Consider the following 16729-nt stretch of genomic DNA (forward strand, 5'->3'; position numbering starts at 1 on the left):
ACTGTCATCCAGCAACTTAAATGCACATATGTCCACTTGCACTATGTAGTCAACAACTCCGATGTTAAAGCAATTTTATTCCAAAGCATCCCCACGCAAATCCTTGTGCACAAAGTTCCATGCCATGAAGCATGGAAAAGAAAGTCAAATGATGCAGTTTAACAGTTCTGAATGATACTCTCAGAAAAGTCTTCCCACAGAGTTGCACAGCAAGAGGCAGGTCAGGTTTCGTGTAATAATTTCAACATGTTTTACAGACTTGAAGCTTCAGAACCCTTAAAGGAAAGGTCTTGGCACAAATAGCCCCAAATCAGATTAAAGTTGTTTTTTGACAAGGGACAGAGTCTAAGTTCTCTCCTTTATAAGCCTACCTTACATCCAGTTTATTTCACATTACAGTTAAACATTTTAAACACAAGACCTTCTGTCTCAGCATCTCCCATGCCCCAGTGCACTAAGACAACCATCTATTTTGCCGTGCAATATTTCTGTTTTAAACTAAGTCAACTGAACTTTTGGCAAATGCACCTTAATTTAGCACTTAAAAAGCAACGCCTTGACTTGACTGTCATATCGCTCTTGTAGTGGAGGCACAGGGGAAAAGGATTCTCTGCAGCTATACCTTCGCTCATATTCAGATAATTCACCCAATAGAAAAGAATTCTCACACAGGAGAGGCTGCCTCTCAGGAACACACTCACAGCGTTCCAATAAAGGTGGTAGAAGTTTGCATGACTAAAATTATTCACTTGTGAAAGTCTACATAATTGAATATACTTGTAGCTGAAATCCGTAAGTTTACCTTCTGATTTAACGGTGATATAGTGTCTGTTGCAGAATCAATGGGAAAGATCTGTACCTTCTGCTCAGTGTATGTATGGAAGTTCAAAAGAGCTGTTACAAGTTCCTGAACAAAAGCCAGCGCCTGGCCAGCAAGGTCTCGCAACTTCAGCTGTAAAGACAGTTATAAGATTATTGTATTTGACATGCACCTATATAAATATGAAAAAATACTATAGTTGGATACAAAAAATTGCTATCAATGATTTTTCTTGTTATTAGTTCAGCCTAAAATACATAGCAGCCATTATCTTTAACTCAATTTTTAAAGTTTATTCATAAACTACAATGCCACACAGAAGGGCATGTTTTTCTATGACAAAGTATGTTTTTATTTCATACAACAGGTGACGCTTTGCCTCTGCTGCATTTCTCAAACTACAGGCCACAAGAACACTTAGAGGTTAGTACAATTACAGAAACCATCTCTGAAAGTAAGATTTCTAAAGACCAATAGACTAGTTGCTGACAACAGCTCAGTTCTTCCAGCGTGATGACAGTGAGAAATTTTAACGCCTCGTTGTAAGGACGCCTAATTCTAATTAGTAAAAGCCAATAAGGTTTCCTCCCAGAACAAGAGGTGTCTGCTTCTCTAACCAGTAACACTCAATTCTTATCCTCCCACCTGGACAGAACTGAGCTGCTGCTCAGGATTAAGGCTGTACTGTGGCTTAGTGCAGTAGGAAGGTATCCAAGAAACAAATCCAAAATGGAACATTCTGAAAAAGCAAAGGCAACAGAAGGAAACCACAGTCTCTTGTGATTTATGGAGGAGAGAATAAGGTTGAAGTGACATGTCAGCCAAGAATGACTTATCCTTGAGAGATGTATTCCTAACGCTTCAATTAAGTGTTAAATCAAGTGAATCTTGATTATAGATCAGGAACGGTGGTGGGTTATTAATGCACCCATTATACTTATGTTTGTGTATGTTAATTAGCTATGCCAGGAAGGAAAACAGACAATGTTGCTGTTTTGCTGTCCTTTGCACTGCAGCCTGTGCTAATACACCAGCGTTTTGCCTCCACTGACAAAGCCAGTCATAAAAATCTGTCCTGGAACATTTTCAGGAGTGCAGACCTTGAAGCATGAGGCAGGCTGACATAGTGCTAGCAGAAAATAGTAAAGGGAGAAACCCTCCACACAGTTATTCAGGTTTTCCTTAGAACTCAGCAACCGGTAGATTTAAGACTACTTCCATAACAAAACTGGACAGCAGGTCACCTGTTGTCACAGGAGACATATTAAGAAGGTCTCTTTACAGGCACTTCTGAAGAAAGGAGAAAGCTGCTGTTTGAAATCTTTCTACAGTGGCATCTGAATGCACTATCTTGAAGGTTTGAGACATATACAAGCAAAGAGAAAAAACAGAGTGCTGTGGAGCCCATCCCAGTGGTAGCAAGGCAGGAAAATTTTGACTGCATCAAGGTATCTGATTTACTACTGTAAAAAGCTGTAATACGTTTAGCTATTCACAGAAAACTAATACTCATTTTTGGGATTGTGGTTTACTCAGTATTCAAGGAAACTTATAAAATTACAGTAATGAACAGAAACTTTTTAAAAATCAATTAATAAGGGCAATTTGGCTGCAAGTAAGAGGTTTTGGCAAGAAGTATCCCATAAAATGTAAATGCAGAGTTCTTAAAGATATAATCGATTTAAGGAATAAAGAACGTGACTAGCGACAAGTAATATTAACTAATATGGTATTCCAGCATACACACCAACATATAGTTTGCAAATGCAAACATTCTTTGGGCTCAAGTGATGTGACCGAAGCAGCTCAGTTTGAAAGAAAAGTAATTTAAAATACCAAAACTACCCTTTTTCAAGAAAAAGCTTAAGACCTCTAAACTAATGTAGTTTTAACAACTTTAAAAATTAAATGGTCAAGTTCTAACTTACTGCAGGTTGGCACAGTAAATGAGTATTTCACGTAACTTTAATAAGAGACAAATATTAAAGCTTTTTGCCACTCTTTTTAGAAAGGCATGCCTGAGTTAATATCTAGAGATATCATTAGCCAGTAGGAAATGGATTAGGTCTAGTGAAGCAAGGTGAGCAGACAACTTGACTCCTCGACATAAGAACAGTATAGACTACCTTTTGAAAAGCATAGAGGCTCTGTGGACAGGAATTCCCTTGGAATAGCATGGTAGTAGTAAGACACACTATCTTCTGCTATTTCAGTTCACTGAAATGACTATTTTTATTCAGTATCTGTGTAGAAGGTTGCATCTTTACATACAAAGTCACAAAGAGCGCTTACCTGATGTCTTCTGTTGTGTAATGGTACATTCAGAGCATTGTATTGATTAGATCCTACAGGACAAAAATTGAGTTATATGCACTTATTTAGACACACTTGTTGGTAAATAGTAATTTTTTAAACAACATTTCATTGCAGTAATATTACAGTTCATGTAAGTAATATTAACTAAAAAGATACCAACAATTCACTTCGATCAAGTAGGCCTAAACGCCCTCCATTAAGAGCTGTTACTGTGTCTAGCGGGAAAGAAAGCACTTCTGTACTTTCCTCAGATTATAAGTCAAATTCAGCCATCTGAATACCCTGAATTTGACAGGTAAGAGCAGAATCCTCTTGCCCAAAAGAACAGAGTTCATCCCTAACAAGAGCAAAAACTTTAAAAAACAACCCTTTAAGAATTCAAGATGATCTTCAAATTTCAATTACATTCCAGGCACTGTCAAATAAGATTAATGTATTTTATTAGTTTGCGCATTTAAAAGAGCTCCTGTACGTACTTGATTTGTTGATGATTTCAAGTAAGATATTTCCACATATTTCAGCTTTCTGTTCCAGTTAGAGAAACTAGAATGATTATTCAGTTACAAGCAGGCACAACTTTTGAAGAGGTAGAAAGATATCTGTACCTAGAGAACAGCTTACGAAGTCTCAGAGATTTAAAAGGAATCACATCCATCTCAATTAAATGGAATAATAGCTACTTTAGTTTAAAATTTGCACACAAAGGAAAATTACAGCTTCTCATTCCTTTTGTTAATTTGGGAATTAACACATAGGAAGAGGCAGCTGTATTCAGAACAAAAAACTGCATCCAAAATTACCGAATCCTACTTGTAAGAAAACGCTTCAGAAAACTTTACCTTTCTACTCTCGAAAGCGTGCTTAGCAGTCAACAAGTCATTTGATTGTTACTGAAACTGAAGCCAGCTGCTAGTTACACTTAAAACCAACTACAGAGCCTATAGCAAGACAGTTGGAATCCCTAGCAGGAACATTTCCTGACTGTCATTATTCTATCACTAAAAATTTGTCCACTGTTTGCAGTGTTTTCTACAAAACATTAAGATATGGCAGCTGAGTGAGCAGATAAACTAGTTACTTGCACCAAAGTTCCCATACAATGATAACCACCTGTTAAAAAAAAATCAGCTGAAGAAGCCAGAGAGGGAGAAACAGACAGCAGATGCCAGGCAAAGTGATCTTTACAAGAAGAAAGAAGTTAAAAGGGTTATCAACTGAAGACACCAACACCTAAGCATAACATACTATGAGAGTCAACATTTCCTAAAGAGAAGATGATCTGGTGTTTCTAAGCCAAGACTCACTGGATTGCCAACCCAACAGAGAACTTAAAAGGCTCACACCTACAGCACCCCGCCAGATCAAATTTTAGAGATCCGAAAGCTATTCAAAGCATTGTCGTCAAGTTTTAAACTGAATGAAAACGCAAAAGCTACCAATAAAACCTACTGGAAATTCAACAGCCTGTTTTTACTTCTCTGCTCCTTCTCTTCTACTATCAGCTTTTTCATTATTCCCAGCCCTCCTAGTCACACTGCCAGAAGAGCACAGGCTGCTGCCTCTCCAAGTACAACCTTGTGTTCAAGCTGTTTACAAAAGTACCCACTCACAGCACTGATCTGGCACATACTAACAGTTCCTTGTACCAAAGCAATGCAAAGACTGAGCACTCCTAACTTCATGGTATCCTCTGCACTTCAGTTCATCTAACAGCAGTTGGAAAGGAAGCAGAAAAAAATTTGCTTCAGGTAAAAGTCTCCAAATTCAACACGGATTTTTCCCTGAAAAGATGAATGAGTCTGAGACAAACCACAGATAAGAACTAGTCTGGGTGTTCTCTGATCAGAGATGAGACACACTGACAGACTTCCCACCAATGCTAAGTGTAGACCATTAATGATGCTATGCCTCATTAAGTCAACATCTCTGTAGCCACTAGTTTATCCCCATCTTAACTTACTGTAACTCTTGAATATACCCTGCCAAAAATAATACTCTGAGATGAGCAACTACAGAAATCTTTGTGGAGAAACCAGTAGATTGACAGTGTTTCTTCATCTTTTACACTGCTCCATCAACAAGTACCAAATTACTCAAAAGCCTTCGAAAGCTTTAATTTTCATTGACATATAAAAAACCTTGATATTTTAAGATCACTAAATAAGATTATGACAAGTATGATGAATAGTTATTACAATTACCTCCAAGTGTCTGTTCAGATGTCCAACTTTTCTCACAGCTAACACATTAATTCGTAAGGAGTACTTCCTCCAGATGGATACCCAAAATTAAACAAGAAACCCAGACCAAGGCAATACGTACTTGTGTCATTAAAAGGTACTTTTTCATTGATTATGCATAGAGATTCTTCCAGTCTACTGCCCAAAGCTGCTTGAAGATTCTTTAACTGTTGCTGGCTAAATAACAAAGACAAACAAAAAACCACACACATATTGTAAACCTTTAAAATTTAATCTGTATCACCAACACCATAGCTCACCATTAGCATTCCTTGAGTGTATGGTTACCTGCCTCTTTCTAGAAGCTAGATAGAAACAAGACAGTAGGAATAATTTTTCCTCCTTTATCTCATATTTTATACAACATTGTATTTTAATCCCTAACAAATGCAGTGAAAGGTGCAATAAATTGTTGTAAATCTTATGTTCCATTTTTGAGAAGCTCAACTTACTAAGAGTTAATCTTTGTTATTTTGCAATTCTGCAATTCTTGTATAGGCTACATGAAGGTATTCTTTTCTACTGGAATTTGAATGGGAGTACAAAAGGGGTGTTACATTAGTTACTATATCTCTGATGCGGTATTCCAATACGCAAGTAGTGAGTTATCAATAATTCAGTTAACTATGTCACATCACTATTAGAAATACCTCACAAGCTTTTCAAAGCCCCATATTTAAACACTGCTATGATACAGCCCGTTCCCACAAGACTTAGCGATTACATTTCTGATGCATTCTCAAATTATCTTTCTCTAGATCTGTTTCACTTACATTTGATTGTGTATACAGATGTGAACCTAAATAATAAAGATTACTAGCATCATTAGTACAGATCTTGAGATGAACAGTAACATATTCCAGCATTAGATACATACATCAGAGATTACTGCATATTGATTCAGACCAAATTCCACACCTTACCCAACTTAGGCCCCCAAATTCTTCACTGTTTTGCTTCTCATTTGAGATCTAGAACTCCTGCACATGTAGTGGAGGGTGGGGGGGAAGGTGTCAAAGCAACAGCTTTTCCTTTTTTACAAAAAATATTTGATATATGGAAATTTATCAGGGCTAACAAGGAAAATGAATCCAAAAGAGACAAGCAAGATAAGAAGAAACTGACCAATAGTAGCTCATGCACATTAACAAACATTTCTCTTGAATAACAGCTCCAAAATCACATAGAAACTTACAGCACAAACCCCAGTAGCATTGGGCATAGTGGAAAATAAACTCAAAAGACAACCCGCAGGAATATGGATGGTTTTTTTGTACCATAAAGGAATGGCAAACAAGTGGTTTGATATGTTTTGTTTTACATTCTGCCCTTTAATTTTCAAGGCATGCAAGCTGTCAAGTCTCACATCCCCTTGGCTTTCCTGAATAAAGCATGGGTGTCGGAGGCAAACGGATCTCTTCCCCTAAAAGAGTGGGGAAAACAGAAGAGCAGTACTCTCAGAGACATCTTCTGTCATGTGTTCACTAGATACTGATTTCAGTGTTTAAAACAAAGAAGCATCAGGCTTTATTATCTTTAAAAAGCCTTCCCTGTTAAATGGTGGGGACAGTTTCTTACAATGACATTACTCAGTCGTCATAGAACATGACAGACAAGCTCAGAACTGAATAGTAGCAGATTAAGACTATGCTGGTTTTCAAACACCACAAAAAAGCAGAGAGCAGCAAAACACAGCTTTCATTCTCTTTTGCAAGTCATTCTTAGTGAAACCTTGACCTGTATTAGAGGAGAATCATTGGAATTCAAGTATCTTCACATCTATCAAAATAATACATACTTCATGGTTACCATTTGAAAGCAAGAACTTTTCATCTAATCATTCACTACGCATTTTATCCATTAAAGATCTAAACTGCACATATACCTTTAAAAATGTACCTTAAAAATGAACTTCAGAGAAGGGCACCCTAGTTTGATTTGGCCCACAGTCCTCAACTTCTTCCCATCTTCTACACCTTGTCTTCAAGGCAATGAAGTTATTCCAAAACTAACAATACAATCCTCAACAACATCAAAACACTTTCAAATATTCTAGCTGAGAGTGTTACACCTGAAACAAAAGTGATTGTTCAAGACGCTTTTGGGGTGGAAGGGGATTTTTTGAAACTTTTCCGTTGGTTGTCTCAGTATCCCTTACCCAAGCTTTGTTTTTGAAGCTGTTTGTAAAAACCCACATAACTTTGTTTCAAACAAGGTCAGTAGTTTCTTTGCTTTTTATAGCATTCCATTACAAATTCTTCAAGTTTTCATCAACCTCACAGCTACTTAAAATAGCTTGGCAACAAAACTACTCTTACTGAAAGTTGATTCTGTGGAGCTGATTGTCTAGTTAAATAGTCCGCAGAAGGAAAAGGGGTCTGACCTGTAAAGTCTTGATGTTAATGTGCTGTTGCCCAGTATTTTCAGTTTTATCAAAGTTCCTCCCCCCAGCTTTTTTTTTAAAGGTACTATTCTCTAAAAAGTTAATTTTAGAGAAATTGGTTATCTTTTACAGCAGTTATTTCTTTAAAGCAATTTTTCATTATATTAAATAAAAGCACTCACCATTCTTCAGTTCGAAGCCTACAGTCCTTAGCTTCTCTTTCTAGTGTTTGAGACTTGATCTTTATGCAAGAAGATAATCCCACAATGTAAGTATTGACACAGCAAGACATTACATTTCAAAACTTCTCAAACTTATAAGAGAAAAACTTACTTCTAATTTGGCTTTATCATTCTGCAGCTTTTCTATGGTATCCGTGTATTTCCTCGTTAAACCGTCCACCACAGCTTGATGCTGGGCAGCATTAGTTTCCAAAACTTCAAGTCTAGTTCTCAGCTCTGCTTCTAAAAGTTTGTGCTGCTCATCTGCTTCAAAGAACTAAAAGAAGAAAATCAGAGCTCATTTGAAAGCTTCATTTTGCTATGGCATCTAGTCCTATGAGTTACACAAATTTAATTAGCCAGTCCAGGTTAACAATAAGTACTAGTTCTCAGATAAACAGAAATTTTATGATGTTATTTACAGAGAAAAGATTCAGGAACAAAGTACTCTGTGTTTATTGAAGTTTTGTAGTACCAAGCATTCCTTAAATATATTGCCAACTAATAGTAAACACCTGAAAAACTAGATTCGACACATAAGGTTTTTCTCAAGTGTTCTAAACCAAAGTGAAATGCATTCTATTTCAGTAAATTAATTCCTGACTTAATTACAGCAACTTGCAGAAAATATTTTTAGCTTTAAGGCAATCTGAAAGAGTTAGTGAACTAAAGAGAAGTTTCCACCCAGGACCAACTATATGGCTATTTTCAGCATAGTAGCTAAGTGTCACCAAAAGTTAAAAATCTAAATGAGAAAACATGTATTATGCAAGTTATTCCACAAACTGTCTGAAGAATCTAAAGTCAAAATACTTTATTTGCCCAATGAACATCTTTATAAATAAGCTATCTGATCCAGTCTACTGTTTTGCATAAAACTAAGCTTCTAAACCTACTAGTTTTCAGACAGCATTTTATTTTCTCTACCTTCATTCATGTGATCAGTTTTCTGAACTAAGAAGAAGTTAAAAAAGTTTCACTCACAAGTATATGTAGTCGTTCATTCTCTTCTATCTTTTTCTGAAGATCTTCACTGAAGACACTTTTCTGCTCTTGACTTAACTGAGATGAGGATTCTGCACTTTTCTAAAAGAAGGAAAGTGCATTCATTATCTCCAAGTCTCTGGAGGTATCCCAAAGCCCATCCCCAAATATATGAAAACACTTCCCATTGCTAATTCCCAGTAGAGTCATGAATATTTATTTTATGTATATTTTAATTACATAATTACTTACATTGGGCAATATATCAAAAGGTACACATATGGCACACCGCACAAGCCTAAAGGCAGCACTTTTTCCTTCATGCCATTGTTACTGTTTAGTGGTAGAATGCTAACTCGATAAGAACTCAGGAAAGCCTCTACTCAGGCATCACATTCACACACACACGAAACTGCTTGTATGGGCAGGTGCCCATTTGACATCATTTGAATCTTGTGTGATTCCACACAGCCAGCAATATGAAGCCCTCCGCAGACAGGCTTACTTGTTTTGGTAGCTGTGTTTAAGGCATGTCTGCCACCACCAAGTGCTGAGGTGTAAGCTGGTCTGGTCTCAGCAGGGACCAGGTATAATCACTGAAAGTGCACTATCCCACAGCAGGCTGCAGCACAAGGCAGCACTGGAAAACACAGGATCTTCACTGTCCACCAACTACCTTGAGAACAGACACATCTCTCTGCTAACTGTTCCCTTAATTTTCCACCCATTTAGTCCAGAAGACTCAGAGATCACCAGTGAATCCCACACTGCTTCTCTGCTCTACCCCACTGCTGAGCAAAGCTAGTACCACCACTAAACATGAGGGAGACTGTTTACATTTAGACTTAACACCAAACTCCAAGTGCTTGGGACAGCTAAGCCACCTCTGCATTTGATGCCAGCCTATGAGCTACAACACCTGAGATATGGGCTTATGTTCTTCTAAAAGGACTGCAGTCTGACACAGACACACAACACCCGTGGAATTCTGATGTTACCTACAGAAGACATGGTTGATCTTAAACAGAACATGGTATAACTAGGTTTAATCAGCAAGCATTTAGGCAAAGAAAGATCACAGTACTGAAATTATTCCATCATTTTGAAATAACATAAGGAATACTAGCTAAATATTTAGCTTTCAAGTCATTTGATAAGATTCAGGTAAGTGCTGACTAGAAAAGCTACAATCATAGGCTGAAGAGTTAACCATTGACATCAAAATTACAAAGCAAGGAGGTGGGAATAGAAGTGAGGGGTGATCAGTTTTCTTCATAGCCGTAGATTAACCACAGAGCTCCAAGATCTTTCCCAGCTGTTTGAACACTTAATAAATATCTGGAAAGGGAGATAGCAATTCAGCATCAGTCAGCTGACATACTAGAAAGAGGTGTAGAGAACTACTTAGCATATAATATATGTACCAATACCTATGTTGTGGGTATTTTCACTAACATCAGTTAATAACACAAGTTCTGATAAAAACATTCAGCTCAACCCTTGACACAAAGCAACTGCCACTAGAAATCAGGAGAAGGCATTGACAGGTGAGGAGCAGACATCTGCTAAGCAAGTTTTCCTGCCTTTAGCCCATACCTTGTTCTTCTTGCCCCTAGCTTCACTTAATGCAAGTTCATCTTGAAGTAACTCTACTCGCTTGGCAAGTTGCTGATTTCGAAAGGTCAAGCTGTCCATTTCTTGTTGCAGTTTTCTCAGTGACTGATCCTTCATCTTCAGTTGCTCCTGAATGACAGTGTTACATAAAAAGGAGCATATTAAAAATTGCTTTCTCCACTGTTTGAACACTGAAGAGGCAAAAGGCAGTGCTTTTAAACTACAAAACATTTTACTTCCTTCAGCTGCCCATAGATCACACACAAGTAGGTACTTCATTCTGCAAGTTAATCAAGAAGCGACCTTACACTTCTACAAAGTCAGTACCTACATAGAACAATGAAGACTAGTTGCAGAACAGAACTTCTTTTACTAAACCAAGTTCGTTCTTTATTTTTTTAAGAAAACTTTGAGTAAAAAAAGGTATTCCCATTCACCCTTCCCGTTTACCTATTTTGCCACAGCTTAACAGATCTGACACAAGCAGTTTTTAGAGATTACCTTCAGAGAAGCAGAATTTGCTTGCTCATCTACAACCCCTTTTTTCAGTACTTGGTTCTGAGCTCGAAGCTGAAAAATAAGAGATGCCAATTACTATACAAGGAATAAATAAGAGCCATTCATTAGAATGTGCATAAAGCACCATATTCTCTCATGAGAGCACCAGATGTGCATGCTTTTTCAAGTATTCTGTACAGGTAGATAGTTGTGGTATCGGGTTGAAAAAAGTATCCAATTTATTTCCTGAATTACCAAGAAACAAGAAGTTACTTTACCATCTGAATATTTTGGTCAACTAGAACATAATTCTTACTGAGTAAGTACCTTGAAGGTTAGTTACTTAAATACAGTTAAGGTTTGAAGAACAGTGAACAAATACAGAAGAGTTGCAACCTTGACTAATCAAGTTCTTGCTCATATTCAGTGCTACTTCTGTCTCTCCCCAAAACTGTTCATGACTGGTTCTGGAACATAAACAGGGCTCACAATAAAGTAAAAATCTCCATCCATTCAAGAAGACCTTAACTATAATGCAAAAATACTTATTACCAGTAGCAGCAGATGATCCAGAGAGACCAGCTTGACAAACACTTCAGGAAAACACATAAAAAGCATATAAGAAAAAGCCCTCTAAGACTTACTTATATTGTTCCCAAATCTGAGCTAAAATCACTGCGGTGAAAACTGATACTCAAGAAATCTATTTTCCAGTCACTTCACAGGGTACCTCTACCCTGCAGCAATGAGGACACCGGAAGTTCCATCTTCCCATTCCTTGATAATTGCTTGAATCCTGGTTTCTTCAATGGCAGTTTGTATTCATTTGACATGTTTGAGTCCAGCTGTTGCAGATATAAATTAAAAGGGTTTGTATAGTGTTGGGGAATACCTCCGGCAGATGCATAAAAGGCAAGATTCAATGTATAACAGCAACGGCTAACCTTTTCAGTCTGACAACTGAATATATTTGAAAGGTCAAAAGTCAGCTGACATTGCTAAGCACAGGCTTTTGCCCAGCCGTATTCCCACTGTGCTGCTCGGGTATCACAAAGGCAAGAGAAGAAACTTGCAAGAGCACCACAGAAAAACTTCCAAGCTCAGGTGTTCCCTAGCAAGAAAAAGCAGTGCAGTAGTTTTCTATGCCTTTTTTCTGCCACAGCTACTAATGCAGGAACATGTCAGGTGCAGTGAATGAACTATCTCAATCCTGCTGCAATTGAGATACCCAAGCTGAAGTGTGATCCACCAAAGGCTGTCACAAGTTGAAAGAGCCTTTTGACTACTACTTCCATCAGGGTTGTGTGAGAGCACCAGAAGCTGCAGCTTGAGGGAAGAAGAGACTCTGAAAACGCATATCCTTCTTCTGGACTGCTCTGTGAACTGAGAAGGAAAGCAATCCTTTGGCAGGTACTTCCCTTGGCACATCTTGAGTCTATCGAGCTCTTGTCTACCCCTCTCCTGGTCTTCCACAACACAATTAAGTGAACAGGCAAAAAAATTCCCAGGGGTACTCTGTTCCCACCTGCACACAATAAATAGCCAACTGAACAATGGCTCATCTGCACAAAAGGGAGAGTTGTCTGCAAAGGGGCTCCCACAATGCCCTAGAGCTGTTGCACACGACATGGGATGAGACCAAAAATTAGCTCCCACAAAGAACCAATAGAACATCACAGGGAGAAAGTTGCAAGATGAAGTTTGAAGAAAGCTTTTGGACACCATTATACTAAAAGAAAGAGGATCCAGCAGCTAGAACTTTCAGAAGCTATAGTCAGAAGTCCACATTTTAAAGTTTCATTTGGGAATCAAGCAGCAAAGTCCCTCAATTACCTTATCCTGAACCATTTTTAATCTCCAAGGTACAGCAGAGCCACTGTAGAAAGCCACAAGAAATATGAGCTGTGACCTACAAAGCCCAAAGTGAATCCAGTTTTCTTAAAATGATTTTGTGGAAGCATTTAAAAAAAAAGAATCTGAACAATTTAGATTTTTTACAGGCTTTTTTTAATAGCAGTTCCAAGGAGAATAGTATTTAAAGACATATCATTCTGTAATTTAGGGAAAGGTATCAAGTACAGTCAGGGGTCTTGTGCCAAACACACTGATGCTGTGTTACCCAAAAGCAAAGTGCTGGCTTTCTTTCCCAAGGCCATTGGAGAACTATGCCATTCAAGACCAACAGTCTCCTCTTCCTTTTAGTGAAGAAGCAAGAATTAAGAGTTCTGTATTAAGCAAGACTCCACCATTTAAGAAGTCATCTCAAGCACCTTGGAAAGGAAAGGCATTCTCCACTACAAGGCAGAAGTCGTTGCTAATACTCCATTAAGTAACACCAGGAATGGGAAGCAAAGTCACCTAGGGCAGCTGCAGAAGATTGGGAACAGACATGAGGCAGGTGTGGAGTCAAGCATCCTCACTTCCAAGACACTGCAACACCACTGCAAGCACTAACACCACTGAACTCCCACACCCACTAGTCAAAGCAAACTCAATGAGTCTATAGGTAAGATACAAGACCAAAAACTCAACAAATGTTCACATCCAAATAGATAGCCTAGCCTCATGCCTGACCGGGAAGTGGAAAGGCAAGGGAAAGATCTGCTAGTTTCACTTCCCTGGCATGGCTGAACCCATTATTTGTCCTACTATATGCTTTGCAGACAGGCCACTTTCCTCCTCACGCCGGCTTGTCCAGCCAGCACTCGGCACCACCACATTATCTCGGCACCTGCAGGCTGGACCTCCCCTGCCCGCCCGAGTTTCCCTTCACCTCATCCTCAAGACGCGGCAACCCCTGGGCCCCAAACACGCCACATTTCAGCTCTACGCGGCCGCCCCGCGCCCCGGCAGGGGCACAGGGCCGGAGGCGGCCGAGCGGGGGGGGGAGGTCCGGGCCCCAACGCCCCAGGGCGGCAGCGGGGCGGAGCAGCCGGCTCCCCCAGGCAGGGCAGGGTAGGGCGGGCTCAGCCTAGCAGGCCGCGCGGGGAAGGCCCCCTCCCCTCAGTGAGGTGGCCATTAGGCGCGTAACGGCCGGCAGCCCGCGCGCAGGGAGAGGAGCAGCTGGAGGGGGCGCGGCACCGGCGGGGAACGGCGGCTGCCGCTCGCGGAGCGCCGGGCGCGGGCTTTGGCGCCCGATACCTTGGAGTACTCCTGAGCCAGCTTCTGGTACTTTCCCTGCAGCTCCGCGGCGGCCGCCATCCCGCCGCCGCCGCCTCGGCGTTAGCGCAGCCGCCGGCTCCGCACGCCCGCGAAGACACGCTTCCGGGTTTGGGGGCGCGATGACGTTATCACGCCGCGGGGAGAGAGGGAGGAGCTTATGTCGCCGGCGCCACCATCTTGACGCAACTTCCAAGATGGCGGCAAGGGGGAGGGCGGGGCCGAGAAGGTGGGGCCGGGGGGGCCACGTGAGGCCGGTGAGGTGATCGCGGCCGCCTCTGTTGCTGTAGTAACGGCTGCCGGCCTCCGCGTGGCCTCGGGGCTACGGGGCCCCGCCCCGCCCAAAATACTTAGGCCGCGCGCGGGGGCAGCGTTTGCCCGCGGCCGGGGGAGCCGACAGCAGGCGGAGGGTGTCATGGCGGCCCATCGCGACGCGGGCAGCTGCGGGTGGTGCCGGGGGGGTGGGGTGGCAGAGTGCTGGGGCCGTCCCGTCGCTCCCCGCCCGAGGCAGTGCTGTCGCTAGGGGGAGCCCCGGCCCTAGGCCTGCGGCGGCGGCGGGCGGCGGGCGGCGGGGGGGGCGGGGCGGGCGGTCACGCCGGCCCGCAGGGGCCGGTGCCGCCGCCGCCGCCGGCCGTTGAGGGCGGCTGCCTGAGAGCGGAGCCCGAGTTCGGGGTGCGCGGCCGGGGAGAGGGCGAGGCGAGGGGCCTGTTACCCGCCTGCGACGGAGGGAGGGAGGGCGGCGGGGCAGGGCCTCGCGCGTCCCTGCCCCCGAGTCAGATCTGGGCTCTAACGTAGCGCCCGCAGAAACCGAGGCGAGTGCAGGTTTTGCAGATCCGTAGGTGAGGAGGTGAAACAAAAGGCAGTTAAGTAATGGCTCATGGTTCGCAACAAGTGAGTGGCAGGGATGGGATTAGTGGGTGCCAGCACTTGGCTCGTCCTACGGCCTTCAACCATCAGTGCCGGTATGTCCTGAGGAAGGGGAGCGCGGGTAAATCGAGTGTTACTGCAGTGCCGTCAGCCAGTTTGCTCTCAAGCTGCAGAAACCCGAATTCCAGTCTGGGGGGTCATTTCGAGTATCTGCACCCTCTGGTTCCTGGGGCGGGGGGCCCTTCTCTGCTGCCTCCAGCGTGTAGGTCCCTTTTTTTCAGAGCCTCCTTGCAGCTTCTCCACCATTCAGCCATTCCTCTTCCGAGATTGCTTAGAGTACACTAATTATCTCCGATTTCCCCGTGCTTTACCCTCAGATTTGCCAAACATTTAAATGTGCATATACCATCAGCACTCTTTAAGCAGAATATGAAGATATCGTAATAGGTGTATGTGGTCCTGCCAGATATCCAGCCAATTTTGCAGGATTTTGTTTCTGAAAATGACTGGAAACAGATGTGTAAGGAAAAGAATAATAAAGCAAAAATGTGATGATACTTCACCGGTAAATGCTGAGCATCTGGTGATTTGCAGGTTAAGGGCTTCCTGGTCTAGGATAGAGATGTAACAGCAAATTATTATTTTTGTTCAGTTTCCATGGTATCATTTTTTTTCCACTTGATTTCAGCATCAGGTCTTCATAGCCTTTCCTCAGCAGTGGGTAGTGCTAGAGATGCTAAATCATCGTTTTCTTACCTCCTATTCTCTTTGTTTCCCTTAAGTAGGAGTAGATAGTAGGTGCCTGTAATGGGAGCCAATCCTTTTCCTTAGTCTCGAGGCTTTGATGATGTGTGCTATTCTTTTGCTTATCACAGTAGTGGAGTTGGCAAGCAGTAAATATGATATGGTGGCCAGATTAGTAAATATGTTTGTATTTCCACAGGAAGTCTTAATGTTGGAGGACATCTTGCTGATCCATATTGCCAAGAACAGAGACTACACATTTCTAGGAAGTCTAAAAGGGGAAAAAAGCAAAACACATATTGTCACTATTCATCCAAGTGATCTTGCTGTGTTCTGCATGGCCAGAAAAGCTTAAGTAGCAATACTGGATTAAGAAATAAGGAAGCTCTGGTTTTTAACATTAAAGCTATGATAGACTACTCCTTCCACTCCATTTTGTATTCCCTGCAGAAGTTCTTAACAAAGTAAAGGGAGTTTGCAATTGCTGTTCAGCACACCAGGGTTAACAGCAACACACCTTGCATGGTATGTCCTCACATGTCAGCGCCTTTAAGTTTTATACTGGAAAACCATTGACAACCATTACAATTGATTCTACACCTGTATTTTTAGGTGTGCATTTTCTAGGATATGTCTTTCATGAAATGTTAGATTGAAATGCTTTGAAAATACTGTGCAAAATACAGTACTCCTGGTTTGTGCTGTGTTCAAAGATGCTTTTGTGATATAATTTTCTCCTTGTATCTGGTGCAGTGAATGCTGGCAGAGAGGTTTCACAGCTGAAAGCTGCAAAAGGGAGCTGAGGGAATTACAGTGCCCAGTTGTAGCAGGATGAATTGCATTCCCACTGACAACAACGGTATTTCTGACTGGGCAGCTAGCA

General features: G+C 41.5%; 1 protein-coding gene across 4 annotated transcripts in view; it reads right to left on the reverse strand.

Annotated features, from left to right (window-relative positions):
* Positions 1-14422, reverse strand: part of PPP1R21 (protein phosphatase 1 regulatory subunit 21) — a 32655-nt gene extending 18233 nt beyond the window's left edge. For 2 of the 4 annotated variants that reach the window (XM_075088650.1, XM_075088648.1), the window contains exons 1-9: positions 11721-11909; positions 11080-11148; positions 10561-10707; positions 8965-9066; positions 8093-8257; positions 7942-8000; positions 5459-5553; positions 3113-3165; positions 803-952 (exon numbers count right to left, since the gene is read on the reverse strand). In XM_075088650.1, coding sequence (XP_074944751.1) covers positions 803-952; positions 3113-3165; positions 5459-5553; positions 7942-8000; positions 8093-8257; positions 8965-9066; positions 10561-10695 — 759 coding nt within the window. In that variant the 5' untranslated portion in view covers positions 10696-10707; positions 11080-11148; positions 11721-11909. Of the gene's footprint in view, positions 1-802; positions 953-3112; positions 3166-5458; positions 5554-7941; positions 8001-8092; positions 8258-8964; positions 9067-10560; positions 10708-11079; positions 11149-11720; positions 11910-14217 lie in introns of those variants that run through there. The other 2 variants (XM_075088647.1, XM_075088646.1) reach the window with 2 other exon arrangements.
* Between the last annotated feature and the right edge of the window lie 2307 nt (positions 14423-16729).

This window comes from Phalacrocorax aristotelis, chromosome 3, assembly GCF_949628215.1.
Source record: "Phalacrocorax aristotelis chromosome 3, bGulAri2.1, whole genome shotgun sequence".
Classification (NCBI taxonomy): domain Eukaryota; kingdom Metazoa; phylum Chordata; class Aves; order Suliformes; family Phalacrocoracidae; genus Phalacrocorax; species Phalacrocorax aristotelis.